This window comes from Fusarium falciforme, chromosome 5, assembly GCF_026873545.1.
Source record: "Fusarium falciforme chromosome 5, complete sequence".
Taxonomy (NCBI): Eukaryota; Fungi; Ascomycota; class Sordariomycetes; order Hypocreales; family Nectriaceae; genus Fusarium; species Fusarium falciforme.
In genome coordinates this window covers 763,620-778,947 of record NC_070548.1, presented here as the reverse complement: position 1 = coordinate 778,947, position 15,328 = coordinate 763,620, and the positions used below count along the sequence as shown (strand labels likewise).

Below are 15,328 nucleotides of genomic sequence, written 5' to 3'. Positions count from 1 at the left end.
TTTCTTTTTCCTTATTCTATTCATGACTGGCAAACAGTTCGTGCAGCACGCCGTCTGCCAGAAACTGTCACCGAGACTGCCAATCAACGGCTTGAACGGGGGCCTCGACGGGAGACCGACCCAACTGGCCCACGCGCCATAACCCCTCCCCTGGGTTGCCCTAAAAGGGCCAGGCACTCCATCGCTTACCGTACCAGCTACCTGTTTGCTGCAGTCATTTGTTAGAGGCTGCGAGTAACGGTACACACAAACCTGCCATCGCGTCCCGCCCCACACCCTCTTTCCATGCACCATCCCAAATGGAAGCGCCAGAGCCCATCTCCCGTCCGTCTTGTCTCTCCCCCGTTATTCGGGTCCAACAGCCTCGCTTTTTCCTTTCTTTTTCCTCTCTCCTCTGCTCTTTACTTTTTGCTGTTTGAAGAGGGAGGGGGCCCTTTAAGCTGCCGTGTTATTGCTGTGGAAATTCCCTGTTTACTTTGCCCCTCTCCTTGCCAATTTCTCCTATAGCGAGCGTAGCGCAGTCCAGCCAGCATCTGCGTGACTCGATTTCCACCCCATCCAACTCACCACCAACCAAATCCTTCTGCCAACCTCTCTCGACTCAGACAAAGGCAGCCAACGCCTCTTGATGGTAACGAAGACTCTCACATACAAGAGCAAACATCGAGTTTATGGCTTCGTCACGTAGGTCCAGGTCCCATTCCATTCTCTCACAATGACATCAGTCCCCTTCCCACATCCAACTTGCCCCCCCTGCTTGTCAGAAACTCGACCAGGTTTTGGCTTGCTCTGGTAATTACAGACGTGTTACCATGGGCTAGCATAACAGGGCAATCAAACGTTGTTGATGGTGGATGGTCCAAGCAAACACCCGACTCAATCCCCCCATCCATCTCATCATAATCCCCAGCTCGGCCTCGCCGCGTCCTATCGCCTTCTCCCTCCTTTCCTTCTTGGTTGTGCGCAAACAGTCGCTGTACACTCTTGTCTCTCCTTTCTTCTTTTGGTGTCTCCTTCGTTTTCAGCGCTTAGCCCCTCTCCCCGCGCGCATTGGATCAAATAACCACCACCACCACCTCCTCGACTATGCGCGACGACCTCTCTCACCACTGACACGCTCGCTGCTAACTCAATGCCTTGATCGCCAGCTCCTCTGTCGCTTTGAGCACCGTCAGCTCTGCCCTCTCCTGACGACAGCCAGCGCAGCGCGCGTGAGCGGCCAGTGCTCATGGAGGCCCTGGAGCCTTCGTCCGCAGACCCGCTGCCGCCAGCGTCTGGTCTCAGCGCTCCGCCCCCCGTCCCCATACCCATATCGTCGTCGTCGCGCCCTCCGGTCAAGGATCCGACGTCGACTATCCCGAGCGCTCACTCGGCCGCCGCCGCGTCTTCGACGACTCACCAGCCAAGGTCTGGGATTGTGTCTCCTGTCGACGACCCTGTCACTTCCGTAACCACCACCGCCGCAGTACCCAAGGAAAAGGAAAACTCCAGCCCCAGAGACGCTTCGACGCCGACGCCCAACAACAAGTGGCCGTCGCTTAGGTCCACCACCACAACCACGCGCATGCTGCCCCCGACCACCAATGCCGCCCTCGCAAAACCCTTGGTCCCTCTCTCCGAGCGAAGATCTCATCAGAGGAAGCCAACGCCCCGGAGTTTCAAGGACTCGGATTCCGACCTTCAGGGAAGCCTCCCTCGATGGGACATCACCCCAGATGGTGGGTCGGCAGGTCGTGAGGGCCGTCAATTTACCGTCGCCAACGTTGGCAACAATGGCCGGATATATCTGAGGTAAGGTTTTGATCGTCTCGTGCTTGTCGTTCTTTTCTGCACCTAGCGCCTCACTTGTCCGACCGACTGGAATGCTGTGTGCCAGCCACATCTCCGCCCCGTCGCTCTCCCTTCCTCCCGCTTCACAGCTTTTGCCCCGAGTGCTTGTGGGGGGACGTCTCGGTCGGGCCCTCGTTGCGATCCGATTTTCTGTCTTGTCGCCTCAGAGATATCACGAAGTCGCTGGCATAGGAACGCTGGCGCTGGTCTCGGACGCTCGCACTGACTGACAACTCAGCTTGTCCCCCTGTTCACATATCGCTGACCCTCATTCCGCAGGCCGACTGTTCGCCCTGCCTACCAGCGATGTCCCCAGCCTCAATTCGTATTTCCCATCACTCCGCCCAGCACAGCAGGCTTGGATACCCTCCCCCACAGCAAACCCGCCGAGGACGAGAGCAGTGAGCTTCACATCAGCCAGTTCACGCCGACGCCGGAAGCCACGCCTTTTGACAGCAACCAAGCCTACTTTGAAGCCGACCCCCGGGATCCTCGAAGGCCCGTGAAACACCGACGCGCCCTCTCCGACAGCACGGTCCACGAAGTCTCCGCCGCTAAGGATTCGGACCCTGGGGTTTTCAAAATCGTCATCTCCAAGCCGGGTGAGGAGCATCGGCCCCGGACTATGGAAGATTTTGATGCCAACTCTACACCTCTTCTCGATATCAACATTCCCTCTTGGCGAATAGGAACTCCCCGGTTTACCGTCAGAGGCACACCCATGATTCGCGGCTCTTCCTACGCTCCCACAGAGGAGTTTCGCTCCAGTAGCGCCTCGCAGCTGAACCGATCACAGGGCGAGCTTAACAGTTCTCATCCAGATCTAGCATCGACGAGGCGGCCGAGTTCGTTGGCCGCCCCGGTGTTGCGGTTCTCGCGCAACATGTCCAATACCTCTCCGAACCCCTCTTCTCCCCGAGGGCCCCGGCCCGTTCATCCGACCTACCAGTCGATTCTCAACGTCGAACCCGCCATGTTTGACAACCTCACATTTAAGCCGGCCTGCGACGATCGAGCCCTGGTCAGATACTCCCCTGCGACCGGAGCTGTCACAGCCGCTACACCACCACGACTCGTTGCGGAAATCACATCACCCAGTTTCCTCGACTACGAACTCATCTCCGATTTCTTCCTAACCTACCGAGCATTTCTCGAATCCGTTGACCTATTACGCATGCTCATTGCCCGGTTACGATGGGCACTAGCACGCGATGACGAAACTGGCATGGTTGTTCGTGTTCGGACATTTGTGGCCCTGAGGCATTGGATTCTCAACTACTTTATGGACGACTTTGTCATTGACTACAATCTCCGGTCAACGTTTTGCGAGTTGTTGAACGACTTTGTTGACGAACTATCGCAATGTTCTCGATCTCGCAAGGTACAGCTCAAGATTCTTGGAGAGCTCAAGAAATGCTGGCGCAGGGTTTGTGCTCTTTACTGGGATGGCCCCAATTTCGACGATTCGCTCGATGCCGATGTCCCCATTACGCCTGGTGGTATTGCTGGCCACAGGGATCCTGATTTGGATCCGACCTTCTGGGACCGTGATGATGGGGAGCCGCCTCAAATTGAGAGTCTGTTGCCTCTCATGAAGAGCACATGCGAGCGAACAAGTTTTATTGCCGATATCTCCCGGGCTGGCCACGTTGGAGACTCAATCGTCACGGATCCCCGGCCGAGTACCCCTGAGGGCCAGATCACCAGAGATCCCGCCGAGGTGGAATCACAGGCGTCTCCAATCAGCATGTCGAGTCTTGATATTGTATCTTGCTCGTTCCCTAACAAGGCCATGCGAGCTACTCATCCTCATCCTCATCAGACGAATCCACTGGCAGCTCACCCAGTGACAGCGAGCTCTGTCTACAACAATACAGGTCCGATAGCAACGACACCTCGCGCGCTGGTCGGAAAGCGTGTGCGGCCTCAGCCAACGCACAAACGTAACAACAGTTTGACCGATTCACTGCGGGAGCATAGCTCTGACAAGATGTCTTTCAAGGACCAGGAGTTCATGATGACTGCTCCCTATGCTGGGAGTCTTGTCCGCGGCAATCTTCTACCCCCTGGCCAGGCATTTGTTGATATCGAGCCCGATGATTTCCCCGCCAGCCAGAGGCAAACGGCAACTCTCCACCCGGAGAGCCAGAACCTGGTCAAAGAAAGGATGCCGGCAGGAGCCATGTCTGGTCACGGGATGAAGAAGCTTCTGGGAAGTGTGCGACGAGCCCTTAGCACCAGAGGCCAGGGGGTGTCTCCCACGCCAGGAAGTTTTATCAATGTCAACAATATTGGACCCCGCGGGGCAACAACAAACCGTATCCCCGGAACTGCGGTTGTCCCCCAGAGCAGGCAAAGACCGAATGGATCTCGACCTCCTGTTAGGATTGACTTGCTTGGCGCCGAAGCCGTGGAAGATTTCAAGAAGGCAGTGCGAGAGGAGGCCACTGCTGAGGCTGCACGCCGCGGCATCACAATGGGATCCCCCAACCCATCTCTCTCGGCGAGAGATGTTGACTACTCAGCTGCCCACATGGACTCGAGCACATTCGACAGCCTGCCGCACAACCATAAGCACCGGCCAGTTAGTGACATGGCTATCACCACGGGCAGCAAGTCTATCGTCATAGTTGACGACACGACACCGTTTGATCCTTCTTTGATGAGGCGAGGGGAGCCTGCCAGCACCACTTCTGTCGAAGCATTTGCCGAAACCTTTAGACTCACTGGCGCTGATCCCACACCTCCTACGACGCCTCCTACTGCCCCCTCTGCTGGAAATGGAACCCCCAGGCGTTCGTCCTACCTACTCAACCAACATGTGGTCCGACCTTCACTTGATGAGGATCCTCTGCCACCTTTCGTCCCTGACCTTGATACTCTAGCCCCCGGCAGCAGCGCTCGAGCTTCCGAGGAGCGAAGCCGAGCATCCTTCTCGACGACACACCGCAGTCTCCGTCACTACCCTCCTCTGTCATATAGGGGGGGTCATCGCCGCAACAAATCGACTCGATCGCACCAGTCATTGGCTTCAATTATTCAACGTCGCCGTAGCTCATTCAACAGCACTGTTCGCCAGTCTACGGTCCGAAGCTTTGATGCTACAACAGACTCTGGCGCCTCGATGATGGCACAAGAACCTGAGGTACCAGCTCCACAACCACTACGAGTTCTTCGACGACGCCCGGGTGGAGATCTACGAGCTGCGACAAACGTGGGCGAGTTGGACATGGTTTCACTAAGGAGATCGCGATCGGTTGGGTCGTTGACGACCTACTCGGAGTCTATCCGGAGTTCATACATCCAGAGCCCTGGTGTGGAATCTTTTGGCAATGGCGAGGTAGTATCCATCGAGTATCGTCAGTCCAGAGGTGATGTCTTTTCTCTGGGACAACTTGCAGAGAAGGCACCGAAGCGAGACCTTTCGCTCTTCAGCACACATTCGTCGAAGCCCGCCATGCGTCCCTCCTTTGAGAAGGAGGCGCAGAAGCTTGCTCAGATTCCGGATGGCGATGACGATGGCGGCATCGAGTCAGCCCTGGCCAAGCTCGAGGGCAAGTTGCCTGCGAAGAAGACGTACAGCTTGTCTATGGACCCACAGTCTCCTGGAGGAGTCTTTAACCCTCCTCCCGAAATTGACGTGGACATGATGGATCCAGAGGAAGAGGAACGCGAGAAGAGGGACCATCGTGAAAAACTTGTCATCAGGGAGACGTTCATGCTGGACCCCGAAGAGGATGAGCCTGAGCCTCTTATTGACTCTCATGACAGCTTCCTAACACCTCAGCGCCAGCGGCCGTTGACCGAGGCCAAATCATTCTTGTCCGAGACTTCACGAGAATCATACTCGTCCATCCCCATCTTGGACCGAGACTCGAATCCTGGCCGCGACAAGTCCCCTGGCCGTGCTTGGACCAACATGTCAATTCTCGAAGGTCCCGATGATGATGCAACTCCTCGTGCGCAAAAGACTGTCTTCCATGAACCGGACTCACAACATGCATCTTTCGATTTCATTGAGAAGACAGACAGCATCGAGGGAATCAAGCCTGGTGACACCGCGCCCACGGTTGATGAAGACCAGTCGTTCCTCGACGATGATAGCGATCTTTCGTCCGAGATGTCGGCTGAGGCCCTTGATTATGAGGAGTTCGAGTCAGGAGACGGTATTGTGCCTCGCGTGAAGCTTCCATCTCACCCTCTTGGATCTCCAGCACCTGCTCCCAAGAGGAACCCTCCTTCACCCCCAATGACACTGGTACAAGCTCTCGAGATGTCGCCACCGCAGTCTTTCAAGGTTCCTGAACTGCACGAGACCCAAGTGTGGGGCCAGAAACCTCTTCCTCCGACACCAGAGACCACGCCAACGGCTCTCTACATCCATACCGACGACCAGACTGCGACAACCGAAGCTCTCCGCCTCGCCCCGAAGCCTGATGTTGTTGCGGAATCTGACAAGTACAATGCTCACCTTCCATTCATCCTGGCCTTTGACTCGGAGATTCTTGCTCAACAGTTCACACTCATTGAGAAGGATGCTCTGAACGAGATTGACTGGAAGGAACTCATCGACATGAACTGGAAGAATGCCGCCTACAGCGATTCTCGTTCATGGGTAGAGTTTCTGCGCAACACTGATGCTCATGGAGTCGATGTTGTCATTGCCCGCTTCAACATCATGGTCAAATGGGCTATCTCTGAGATTGTCCTGACACAGACAGTCGAGGAGAGAGTGCGATGCATTTGCAAGTTCATCCACATCGCAACTCACTGTCGACGTTACCGTAACTTTGCGACCCTGGCGCAGCTCACCATTGCTCTGTCTAGTAATGAGGTCGCTCGTCTGTCGAGGACATGGGAGCATGTGCCCCCTCAAGATGTCAAGACACTACACGACCTCGAGAAGCTGGTGACGCCTATGCGCAACTTTTACAACCTCCGTGCCGAGATGGAGGTTGGTTCCGACTCGGGCTGCATCCCCTTTGTCGGCATCTACACGCATGATCTCCTCTACAACGCCCAGCGACCGTCAGAGATTGCTGGCTCACCTACCACGCCTCCCTTGATCAACTTTGAGCGCTGCCGCATTGCTGCTGCGGTCGTCAAGACACTGCTGCGCCTGTTGGAGGCCAGCACTCGGTACAAGTTCCAGCCTATCGAGGGCATCACCGAGAGGTGTCTTTGGATGAGCGCCCTGAGTGATGAGGAGATCCGACGACATTCCGAGATGTTGGAGTAGCCACCTCCACAACCAAACAGCGGCTATCCGCTTTAACACACCAACACGGGAAACAAATTACGACCTTGATGACTCACCGGCTCGACGGAGTTTCATTTACTTTGTGTTTCATTACCACCACCACAGTACAGAAGTGCATACCCAGCGTGCCTCGACATTATACCCCTCTCTCTATTCATATTCGAATCACACACAAGCACACACACCTACACATGACGGGGTCTCTGTTCAAGTTCTAAACCACTATTATCATACATCAACACAGCATCTGGGACAAAGCAAGGAGTTGGGCACTTTTCTGTTCGTTTATACACACACATGGTTCATGTCTGGGCCCTCAGCTGTTTTTCTGGCTTGGTCATACCCCCTCCGCGCCGCATTACGAGCGCCCGTTTTGAGATTTCCTAATTCACTATTATCACGAAGTGTGTCAAGGGTCTTGTAACCCGGGGAGTGAGAAAAGGGAAGGGTTGGATTAGGATAGGAGTAATGAGGTTCAAGGGGGGGGAAACATAGGGACTGATGAATGGAATGGGTTATATGAGGGGAGATTAGGAGGAGGGTAAAGGGAATGGTTAGAGAAAGAAAGGATAAGGAAGACCTTGAAGGCGGAATTGATACCACGTTTTACGATGATTGTTGGGGGTTGAGCTGAGTGTGGTTTGTGATGTGAAACGAGTTTACGGCCGATACAAGCAACAGAAGTTTAATACTCGAGACTTGACGTTGCTTCAAGCATGATGCCAATGAAAGACAGAGCAGTGACTACGACAGACATGACAAGCTACGTGACAGTACGCACAACCTCATGGAGTGGCACTCGTGATCAATCAGAGGGGCCTCTCTACAACACACATCACAGGCAAGTATCCACGACACCTTTCATCTTTTTTTTCATGGTTTTTAACTCAGCTTGGACGACTCGTATTTAGCTTCTCTCGCATCAAAACCGCAGAACAAAGGCGGGATGACGATCAAGTCCATCCCCCCTGGCGGTACAGGGCTTTCCCTCTCCACCCCTCTCACCCTCACTCTCCCCAACCTTAGGCGAACATACACACGCGAAAGGAAAAGGATATGAAAGGGATCAAAGAAAAAGGGGGGGCTAGTATCTTTCCCTCATCAGCACCACCATGGTTGAACCTCAGTCCCAAGATGTTGTTTGTAAAAGTCAGCCAGAGCTTTGTCGAAAAAACGCCGCCGAATAGTTTGATTGAACCACTTTCGCCATTGTTTCTCCTGCCCGTCACACGTATGCGAACAAGGCAACCGTTCCCTAATTTTTTTTTTGTTCTTCACCACTCAATGTCGGCGGGAGGCAGGTAATCAACCTCTGCGCCTCCATGTCCAGCAGCAGCAGCGTTGACCTCCTCGTTGTCGCCAGGAGCCTCGTTACCCTACCACGTGGTCTCCTTGGCAGCCTCGCCGGTGGCGGGAGCGGCAGAAGCGGCCCACTCGGTGGTAGCGGGAGCGGCACCCCACTCGTCACCGGCAGCGCCGTCCCAGCCGGTACCGGTGGCACCAGCGAAGCCAGCGGCGGGAGCCTCCCAGTCACCACCAGCACCAGCGAAGCCGGACTCGATGGCAGCGGGGCCCTCCTCCTCGACACCGGGGGCCTTCTCCTCCTCGACCTTCTCCTCGGCCTCGGCCTCGGGGTCGCGGTCTGCGACATGTTAGTGGATGTGAGTAGACACTGGGAACAGAAAACATACAGAAGTAGAGATCGACCATGACGTCCCAGGGGGTCTCGCGGCTGTAGATGGTACCGCGGAGGCGGAGGACCTCACGGGCGAGCATCCACCAGATGCAGCCGATGGCGTGGCGACCCTTGTTGTTGGTGGGGATGGCGACGTCGACGTACTCGGTGGGGGAGTCAGTGTCGGCGAGGGCGATGACGGGAATGTTGACGTAGGAAGCCTCCTTGATGGCCTGGGCGTCGGTGCGAGGGTCGGTGACGACGATCAGACGGGGCTCCTTGAAGGAGCGGGTGATGTAGTTGGTGAAGGAACCGGGGGTGAAGCGACCAGCGATGGCAGTAGCACCAGTGTGGGAGGCGAACTTGAGGACGGCACGCTGACCGTAGGGACGGGCAGAGATGACACAGACATCGGCGGGGTTGTCGATGGCGGCGATGATGCGGGCGGCCAGGACAATCTTCTCCCTGTGAGAGTGGTGGTGTTAGCGATTGTGCGAAATTTGGTGTTTTTCGAGATTCTGTGCCCCTCCTCCGGATAGCTTCAGCTCGCAAAGGTCGCATCCTCCTGTCGCGTCGCTTCCAATTATGCCTCCAGAAATCTCCTGAACTCTTCGCAGAGTAAAATCAATAACGTACCAGGTCTTGCCGACGTTGAGAACGTTGACACCGTCGGCACGGGTCTTCCAGAGGTAGTTCTCCATGTGAACCTGGAGGTTCTTGCTACCCAGGTGGCACTGGGCAGCCAGGAGCATCTCAATGTCCTGGCTGGTGGCGTTGAAGATGGAGGGCAGGTTGGAGGGGGCCATCTTGACGGATTTGTCGGTCTGTCTTCCTGGGGAGGTGGGAGGGTTGAGGGAAGAAGGTTGCGTCGTGATGTTTTTTCGTAGAGTCGCAAAAGTTCGCGACGGGAATTTGTGACCCCAAAATGTGTGGGTGGTGCAAAGCCCTGATGGCCCCGGCGAGGCTAGGCCACTTAAGGTCTAGTACAGCGATATGGGATCGAGGTGCGGTATCTCCACGTGATTCAAGAGCTAGTCCGCTTTGGTCACAGCCCGCCTTTGTTCGGCATCGGCCGTTGGATGATGGGAAAATTTGGGGCGAGGCTTTGGACGTCAATTCATCAGTCTCTATAGTAAAGCAGCAGCAGATTGATGCTTCCACCATGCCCCCCAGAATAACGGCGCTGCCGCGCCTAGGCTCCTTGAACCGTACGTTTCATTGGAACAATTGGCCCCCCTCAATGCTGATCAATTGAGCAGTCTGCCTCCGACCGGCCGCGAAGCCCGCAACACCAAACTTCCTCCCCATCGTCCAGACGGCAAACCTCTCCCTGCGCGAGAAGAAGCGCAAGGCGAAGCAGGATCCATACCGATGGGCTCAAGCGCAGCAGCGAAAGGCGGCCAATGTGGAAAGGCGTGAGGAGCTCCAGCGGGAGCGGGAGGAGGCTTGGGGTGACCCCATCAAGGGCCGGACGACTCCCTTCCTCGAGTCCCTTGACTCGGCCGGTCAGAATACCACGAGCCAGGTCGCCACGAGTGCAGAGGGTGCTGCTCCCCAGGAGCTGCCGACGTCTCCCGAAATCCTAAACCACTTCCTCTCCAAGTGGGAGCTGGAAGAGGCTATCCAGCAAGGACAGACCCTCACCAAGCCCATGGTTGGCATAGTCGAATCACAGATTGAGCCCGGGACTGAGGAGGACAAGATGAAGCAGCACGAGCAGCGCCATCAAAAGGCTGTCGAGGCTCTCCGCCGCATCACCTCCCTCGAAAACAGCAGCGCCAAGGATCGCTTCCACGCCAACGTGCGGCGGATCGTCGCCGAGTTTGGCCGTCACAACACCGACAAGGTGCTCAAGCCCAAGGCGCTGTCCATCACGCCCAACGAGTTGCCCATGGCGCCGCGAGCAGGCCCTGACACGGGAAGCTCCGAGGTGCAGATCGCCATCCTGACGGCCAAGATCCGCACCCTCTCCCAGGCGCTCGAGATCAACCGCGGCTACAAGGACAAGCACAACAAGCGCAACCTGCGACTCCTGCTGCACAGGCGGCAGAAGCTGCTCAAGTACATGGACCGCAAGGAGAGGGGGAGCGAGCGCTGGACAAACATGATTGAGAAGCTGGGCCTCACACCCGCGACCTGGAAGAACCAGATCTCGCTGTAAGAAAAAAGAAGAAGAAACGGCTGTCCTGTCTTTGTAGAATAACGTGTTTCTCTCTATGTACAATACAAGCCACCTGAAAGAACGAAGCGAACGATGCCGCCTTTTGCATCAACCTATCTTTGCCCATTTGCGCCAGTGTCGGAACGAGTCCGTTGCCATTAAGACTCAACAGTTTGCTGCTATACTACACAAAATCATGCTAGAAAAGAGACTCGGGGGTGTGCTAAATGGAGGAAATCAGAAGACGGAGATGTAGTTGCCAATGCGCTCCTTCTGGTTCTGAGCTATGCACTCGGCGATCCAGGTAATGTTGCGGATTTCCTGAGATTTGTTAGTGACTGAGTTGAGATGAAAAGGGAAGACTTACCTGTTCCCTTAGCTTCACCCAAGCATAGACAATGGCGTGGGTGAACTGCCTGGTAAAGGCGCTCTTGGAAATCTCCATCTCCTTCTGGTAGAACATATCTTCCAGAGTCCGGCCCTCACTGGAACCGCCACCCATGTTGCCAGGTCCCGAAGGGCCACCACCAACTGAGATGGCGTCAAAGAAGGTCTTGTAGTCGTGAACACCGTCCACGGCGAGACGAACACCCTCAGGGTCATCAGCTCGGGAGAGCATCAAGGTTCCCTCGGGGTACAGCTTGCCAAAGCTGGGGTAGAGCTTCTTACGATCCTGCTTGGAAAGCTCGGTGCCGAACGAGTTGAGGGTGATATTGATGGCTCGGCGGTCAGCCTCGAAGTTGAGAATCTCGGACATGACCTCGGCGGTGGGAGTGCCGGCCATGTCAGGGTGAGTGTTGACAAAGTTGTAAAAGTCCTCGAGGTAGTTCTTGTAGAGAGTGTTTCGGACAATCTCAATGTTGAGCTCATCAAGGTCCTGGTGGCTCAGGCTGCCCTTGAAGTAGGGAGCAAGAGGGGTCTCGATGAGCACGCTGTTGTAGAGCTCCTCAATGTTGGTGGCAACGCAGAGGACGGGCATAGTCTCGAACCAGCCGAGAGGGTGGCATCGCTCAAGGAGCTCGCGGGTGTCGCGCTCGTGAAGGGTGCCGGTGATGAGAAGGGCGACATTGTCAATCATGTAGCCGTAGGTGACGTAGTCCATGAAGGTGGCAAGCGATCCGACAGCATTAGCACGAACATATCGGAATTCTGAGATGAGCTTGTCGGTGGTCTTGGCTGCGAGGGCGGATGTCGAAGGGTTAGGAGGGAGAGAGGCGAGGAAGTCGCCATAAGCAGGACCGAGCTGAAGCTTGAGATCTGGGCAAGTTAGAAGAGGGCATCGTTAATGAGATGACATGCATACCATCGATGGTCTCGCATTGCGTCAGGTTGTTGTAGGCTGGGCCAGTGAGCAGGCTGTTGCGGTAGCCGCGGACAATGCCCTCGACGTAGCTGTTGGCCAGGGTTAGTCTCCATCTCAGCTTTCGTGTATCATGGAGCTCCTAGCTCGAAGCAGGACGCACCCGTTGTTGACGTTGAAGAGAAGGCCCTCCATCTTGTCAATTATTCGTCGCGATTCGTTCGACTCGAGATTATCGCGTATAAGAAGATAAAGACGGCTGCGTGGTCGTGAGATGGTTGGAGTCGATCGTCAAAGTTGGTCGCCTAGCATTCCCAAGCCTTGGAGCGACGACGCAAGCTGGAGCGTCGCGAATGTCGACACGTGAGTGGCCAGGAGGCTGGGCACAGGTACGTACCTGCGACCCGCCCGGAACATAGTAGCACCGCTGTCCGTGGACCTGCATCCCACTTTCTGCGCCTGCAACCAAAGACCAAAAAATTTGAGTGGAGACTTTGGAGCTTCCAACTGAAATTTTTCCATCGCAAGCACCTCGCACTTTCCTTTCGCAGCCTCGCACAACGGAACGGGATTGTGCCTCGTGAGGAAGCAACGACGCCAATCGACCAGCGCGAGAACATCGGGGAGGAGCCCATACACCCACATTCACAATGTCGCTCTTTGTGCTTGCAGAGACGCCGGCAGGGTAAGTCGCGACCTGAAGAACTCGGAAGGAGCGAGCTTCACTCGAGACGCGGATGGGCTAACAATTGGCAGCTACGGCCTGTTCAAGGCCACCGACAAGAAGATGCTGAAGAATGAGGAACTCGCAGCCGAGTTGGGACGTCCTGAAAAGGTCGTTGAGATGTGAGTCTCCTTTTTTATCCTGTCATTGCCAGCGATTGAACAGCACACGATGTCTTCTCTACGAGACTGGGTGTCCACCAGATGGCAACTAACACAAGCCACGGTCGCTAACACCATTTTCTCCTCCAGGCTCAAGCTCAAGAAGTTCGTCAAGTTCGACAGCGCCGCCACCGCTCTCGAAGAAGCCGCCGCGCTCAAGGATGGCAAGGTCCCTGAGCTGCTCACCGCGCTCCTCGAGGACCTCAAGTCCGAGAAGAAGGCTTCGCTCGCCGTCGCCGACATGAAGCTGGGCACGGCCATCTCTAACCTGCCTGCGCTCAACATCTCTCCCGTCTCGGGTTCCAACACGATGGATCTGTTCCGTGGCATTCGTGGCTCGCTCTCCAACCTCATTCCTGGTCTTGTTGAGGAAAACTTTGACCGCATGGCTCTGGGTCTGTCTCACTCCATGTCGCGCCACAAGCTCAAGTTCTCGGCCGACAAGGTCGACTCCATGATCATCCAGGCCATCAAGCTCCTCGACGATCTCGACAAGGAGCTCAACGTCTACGCCATGCGAACCAAGGAGTGGTACGGCTGGCACTTCCCTGAGATGGCCAAGATCCTCAACGACAACCTGGCCTATGCCCGTGTCATCCTCGCTGTCGGCATGCGCACCAACATTTCCGAGAGCGACCTATCCGAGATCCTGCCTGAGGAGATCGAGGCCGCCATCAAGGCCGCTGCCGAGATCAGCATGGGTACTGAGATTACCGAGGAGGATCTTGACAACATCAAGCTGCTGGCTGACCAGGTCATTGTCTACTCCAACTACCGAACCCAGCTGTCCTCGTACCTCGAGAACCGTATGCGCGCCATTGCCCCCAACCTGACTGCCCTCGTCGGCTACCTCGTTGGTGCCCGCCTCATCGCCCACGCCGGCTCCCTCATCAACCTGGCCAAGGCTCCTGGTTCCACTATTCAGATTCTCGGTGCCGAGAAGGCTCTGTTCCGCGCCCTCAAGACCAAGCACGACACACCCAAGTATGGTCTCATCTACCACTCGTCGCTCATCGGTCAGGCCAACGGCCGAAACAAGGGTAAGATCGCCCGTATGCTGTCTGCCAAGGCTGCCCTGGGTCTCCGTGTCGATGCTCTCGGCGAGTTCGAGGACGACGTCGATGACGAGGAGCGCGCCATCCTTGGTCTCAGCAACCGCATCAAGCTCGAGAACCACCTCCGAAAGCTCGAGGGCAAGCCCCTTCTGCCCAAGGGCACCAACGTCACCCCCTCTGGTGAGATTGTTGGCGCTGGTCAGTTCACTCTCAAGGAGACTCGCCGATACAACGGCGACGCCGACGGTGTCGATGAGGAGGCTGCCAACGGTACCACTCCTGCCAAGAAGAGCAAGAAGTCCAAGAAGCTCATTGAGGAGGTCGAGGATGAGGAGATGAAGGATGCTGAGGAGAGCGATGAGGAGGAGGCTGCCACCACCACCCCTGCCAAGCCCAAGAAGCTGTCGGAAGCCGACTACGAGCGCCTCGCCGCTGAGGCCGGTCTCTCGGTCAAGAAGTTCAAGCGCAAGTACGAGCGAGGCGACGTTGAGCTCAACGATGACGGTACGCCCAAGGTGTTCAGCAAGAAGGAGCTCAAGAAGCTGCGCAAGGCTGAGGAGAAGTCGACACCTTCCAAGGAGGCTGCCCCCGAGAGCAAGAAGAAGCGCAAGCACGACGACTCAGAAGACGAGGCCGAGCCCAAGAAGGAGAAGAAGCAGAAGAAGAAGAAGCGCCACTCTGATGCTTAGGTGCCATCGAGGAAAAGGCCACAGCTCACGCTGCGGCGACGCTGAATCAGACACGGAGGCGGGATCGCAAGGCTTAATCGTCGGCGTCCCCCTTGCTTCACTCTTACTCGTCTGGACACTGACGACGGACCATCCCCAAACAAAACAAGAGAGCGCGACGAAAAGCACTAGAAAAATGATTGGACGGTTCCCGATGTGTAGTTATATGATACCTGAGAGACTCCTGGCTGGCAGCTTCTGCCAGCGGGCACCTTGTTTCCTGGCTGGCTGGCGTTTGGGCGGAGGGGCATATTGGCGTGATTGGTTTTAGTCACTGTTGTTTCTTTTTTCGTATTTTCTCCAATCCTCTGCCTATTCCAATCTCGCTGGAGTAGATTTGCGGACTTTGAAGGAGGGGGAACAGAAGATGCCGTGTATCTTATGGATAGCAGATGGGAATTAGAAGAGAAACTATTAAGTTCAGATTGCTGTTT

General features: G+C 55.8%; 4 protein-coding genes and 1 pseudogene across 5 annotated transcripts, besides 1 other annotated feature; 3 read left to right on the top strand and 2 right to left on the bottom strand.

Annotated features, from left to right (window-relative positions):
- Positions 1-1,201: 1,201 nt before the first annotated feature.
- NCS54_00649700 lies at positions 1,202-7,069 on the top strand (annotated as a pseudogene). Its single transcript has 2 exons — positions 1,202-1,791; positions 2,110-7,069.
- Positions 1,202-7,069: a sequence feature.
- Positions 7,070-8,466: 1,397 nt separating this feature from the next.
- Positions 8,467-9,571, bottom strand: NCS54_00649600 (40S ribosomal protein S0; the record flags this gene model as incomplete). Its single annotated transcript, XM_053151953.1, has 3 exons — positions 8,467-8,732; positions 8,782-9,230; positions 9,402-9,571. The coding sequence occupies 3 exons, from the start codon at positions 9,569-9,571 to the stop codon at positions 8,467-8,469; spliced, it is 885 nt and encodes a 294-aa protein (XP_053007928.1).
- A 356-nt stretch (positions 9,572-9,927) lies between these two features.
- NCS54_00649500 (Hypothetical protein) lies at positions 9,928-10,926 on the top strand (the record flags this gene model as incomplete). Its single annotated transcript, XM_053151952.1, has 2 exons — positions 9,928-9,973; positions 10,025-10,926. The coding sequence occupies 2 exons, from the start codon at positions 9,928-9,930 to the stop codon at positions 10,924-10,926; spliced, it is 948 nt and encodes a 315-aa protein (XP_053007927.1).
- Positions 10,927-11,163: 237 nt separating this feature from the next.
- On the bottom strand, positions 11,164-12,421 carry NCS54_00649400 (V-type proton ATPase subunit; the record flags this gene model as incomplete). Its single annotated transcript, XM_053151951.1, has 4 exons — positions 11,164-11,247; positions 11,294-12,183; positions 12,230-12,318; positions 12,390-12,421. The coding sequence occupies 4 exons, from the start codon at positions 12,419-12,421 to the stop codon at positions 11,164-11,166; spliced, it is 1,095 nt and encodes a 364-aa protein (XP_053007926.1).
- Positions 12,422-12,876: 455 nt separating this feature from the next.
- On the top strand, positions 12,877-14,855 carry NCS54_00649300 (Nucleolar protein 58; the record flags this gene model as incomplete). The annotated part of the gene is made up of 3 exons (XM_053151950.1): positions 12,877-12,911; positions 12,983-13,072; positions 13,202-14,855. 3 exons carry the CDS (start codon positions 12,877-12,879, stop codon positions 14,853-14,855), a joined length of 1,779 nt encoding a protein of 592 aa, XP_053007925.1.
- Between the last annotated feature and the right edge of the window lie 473 nt (positions 14,856-15,328).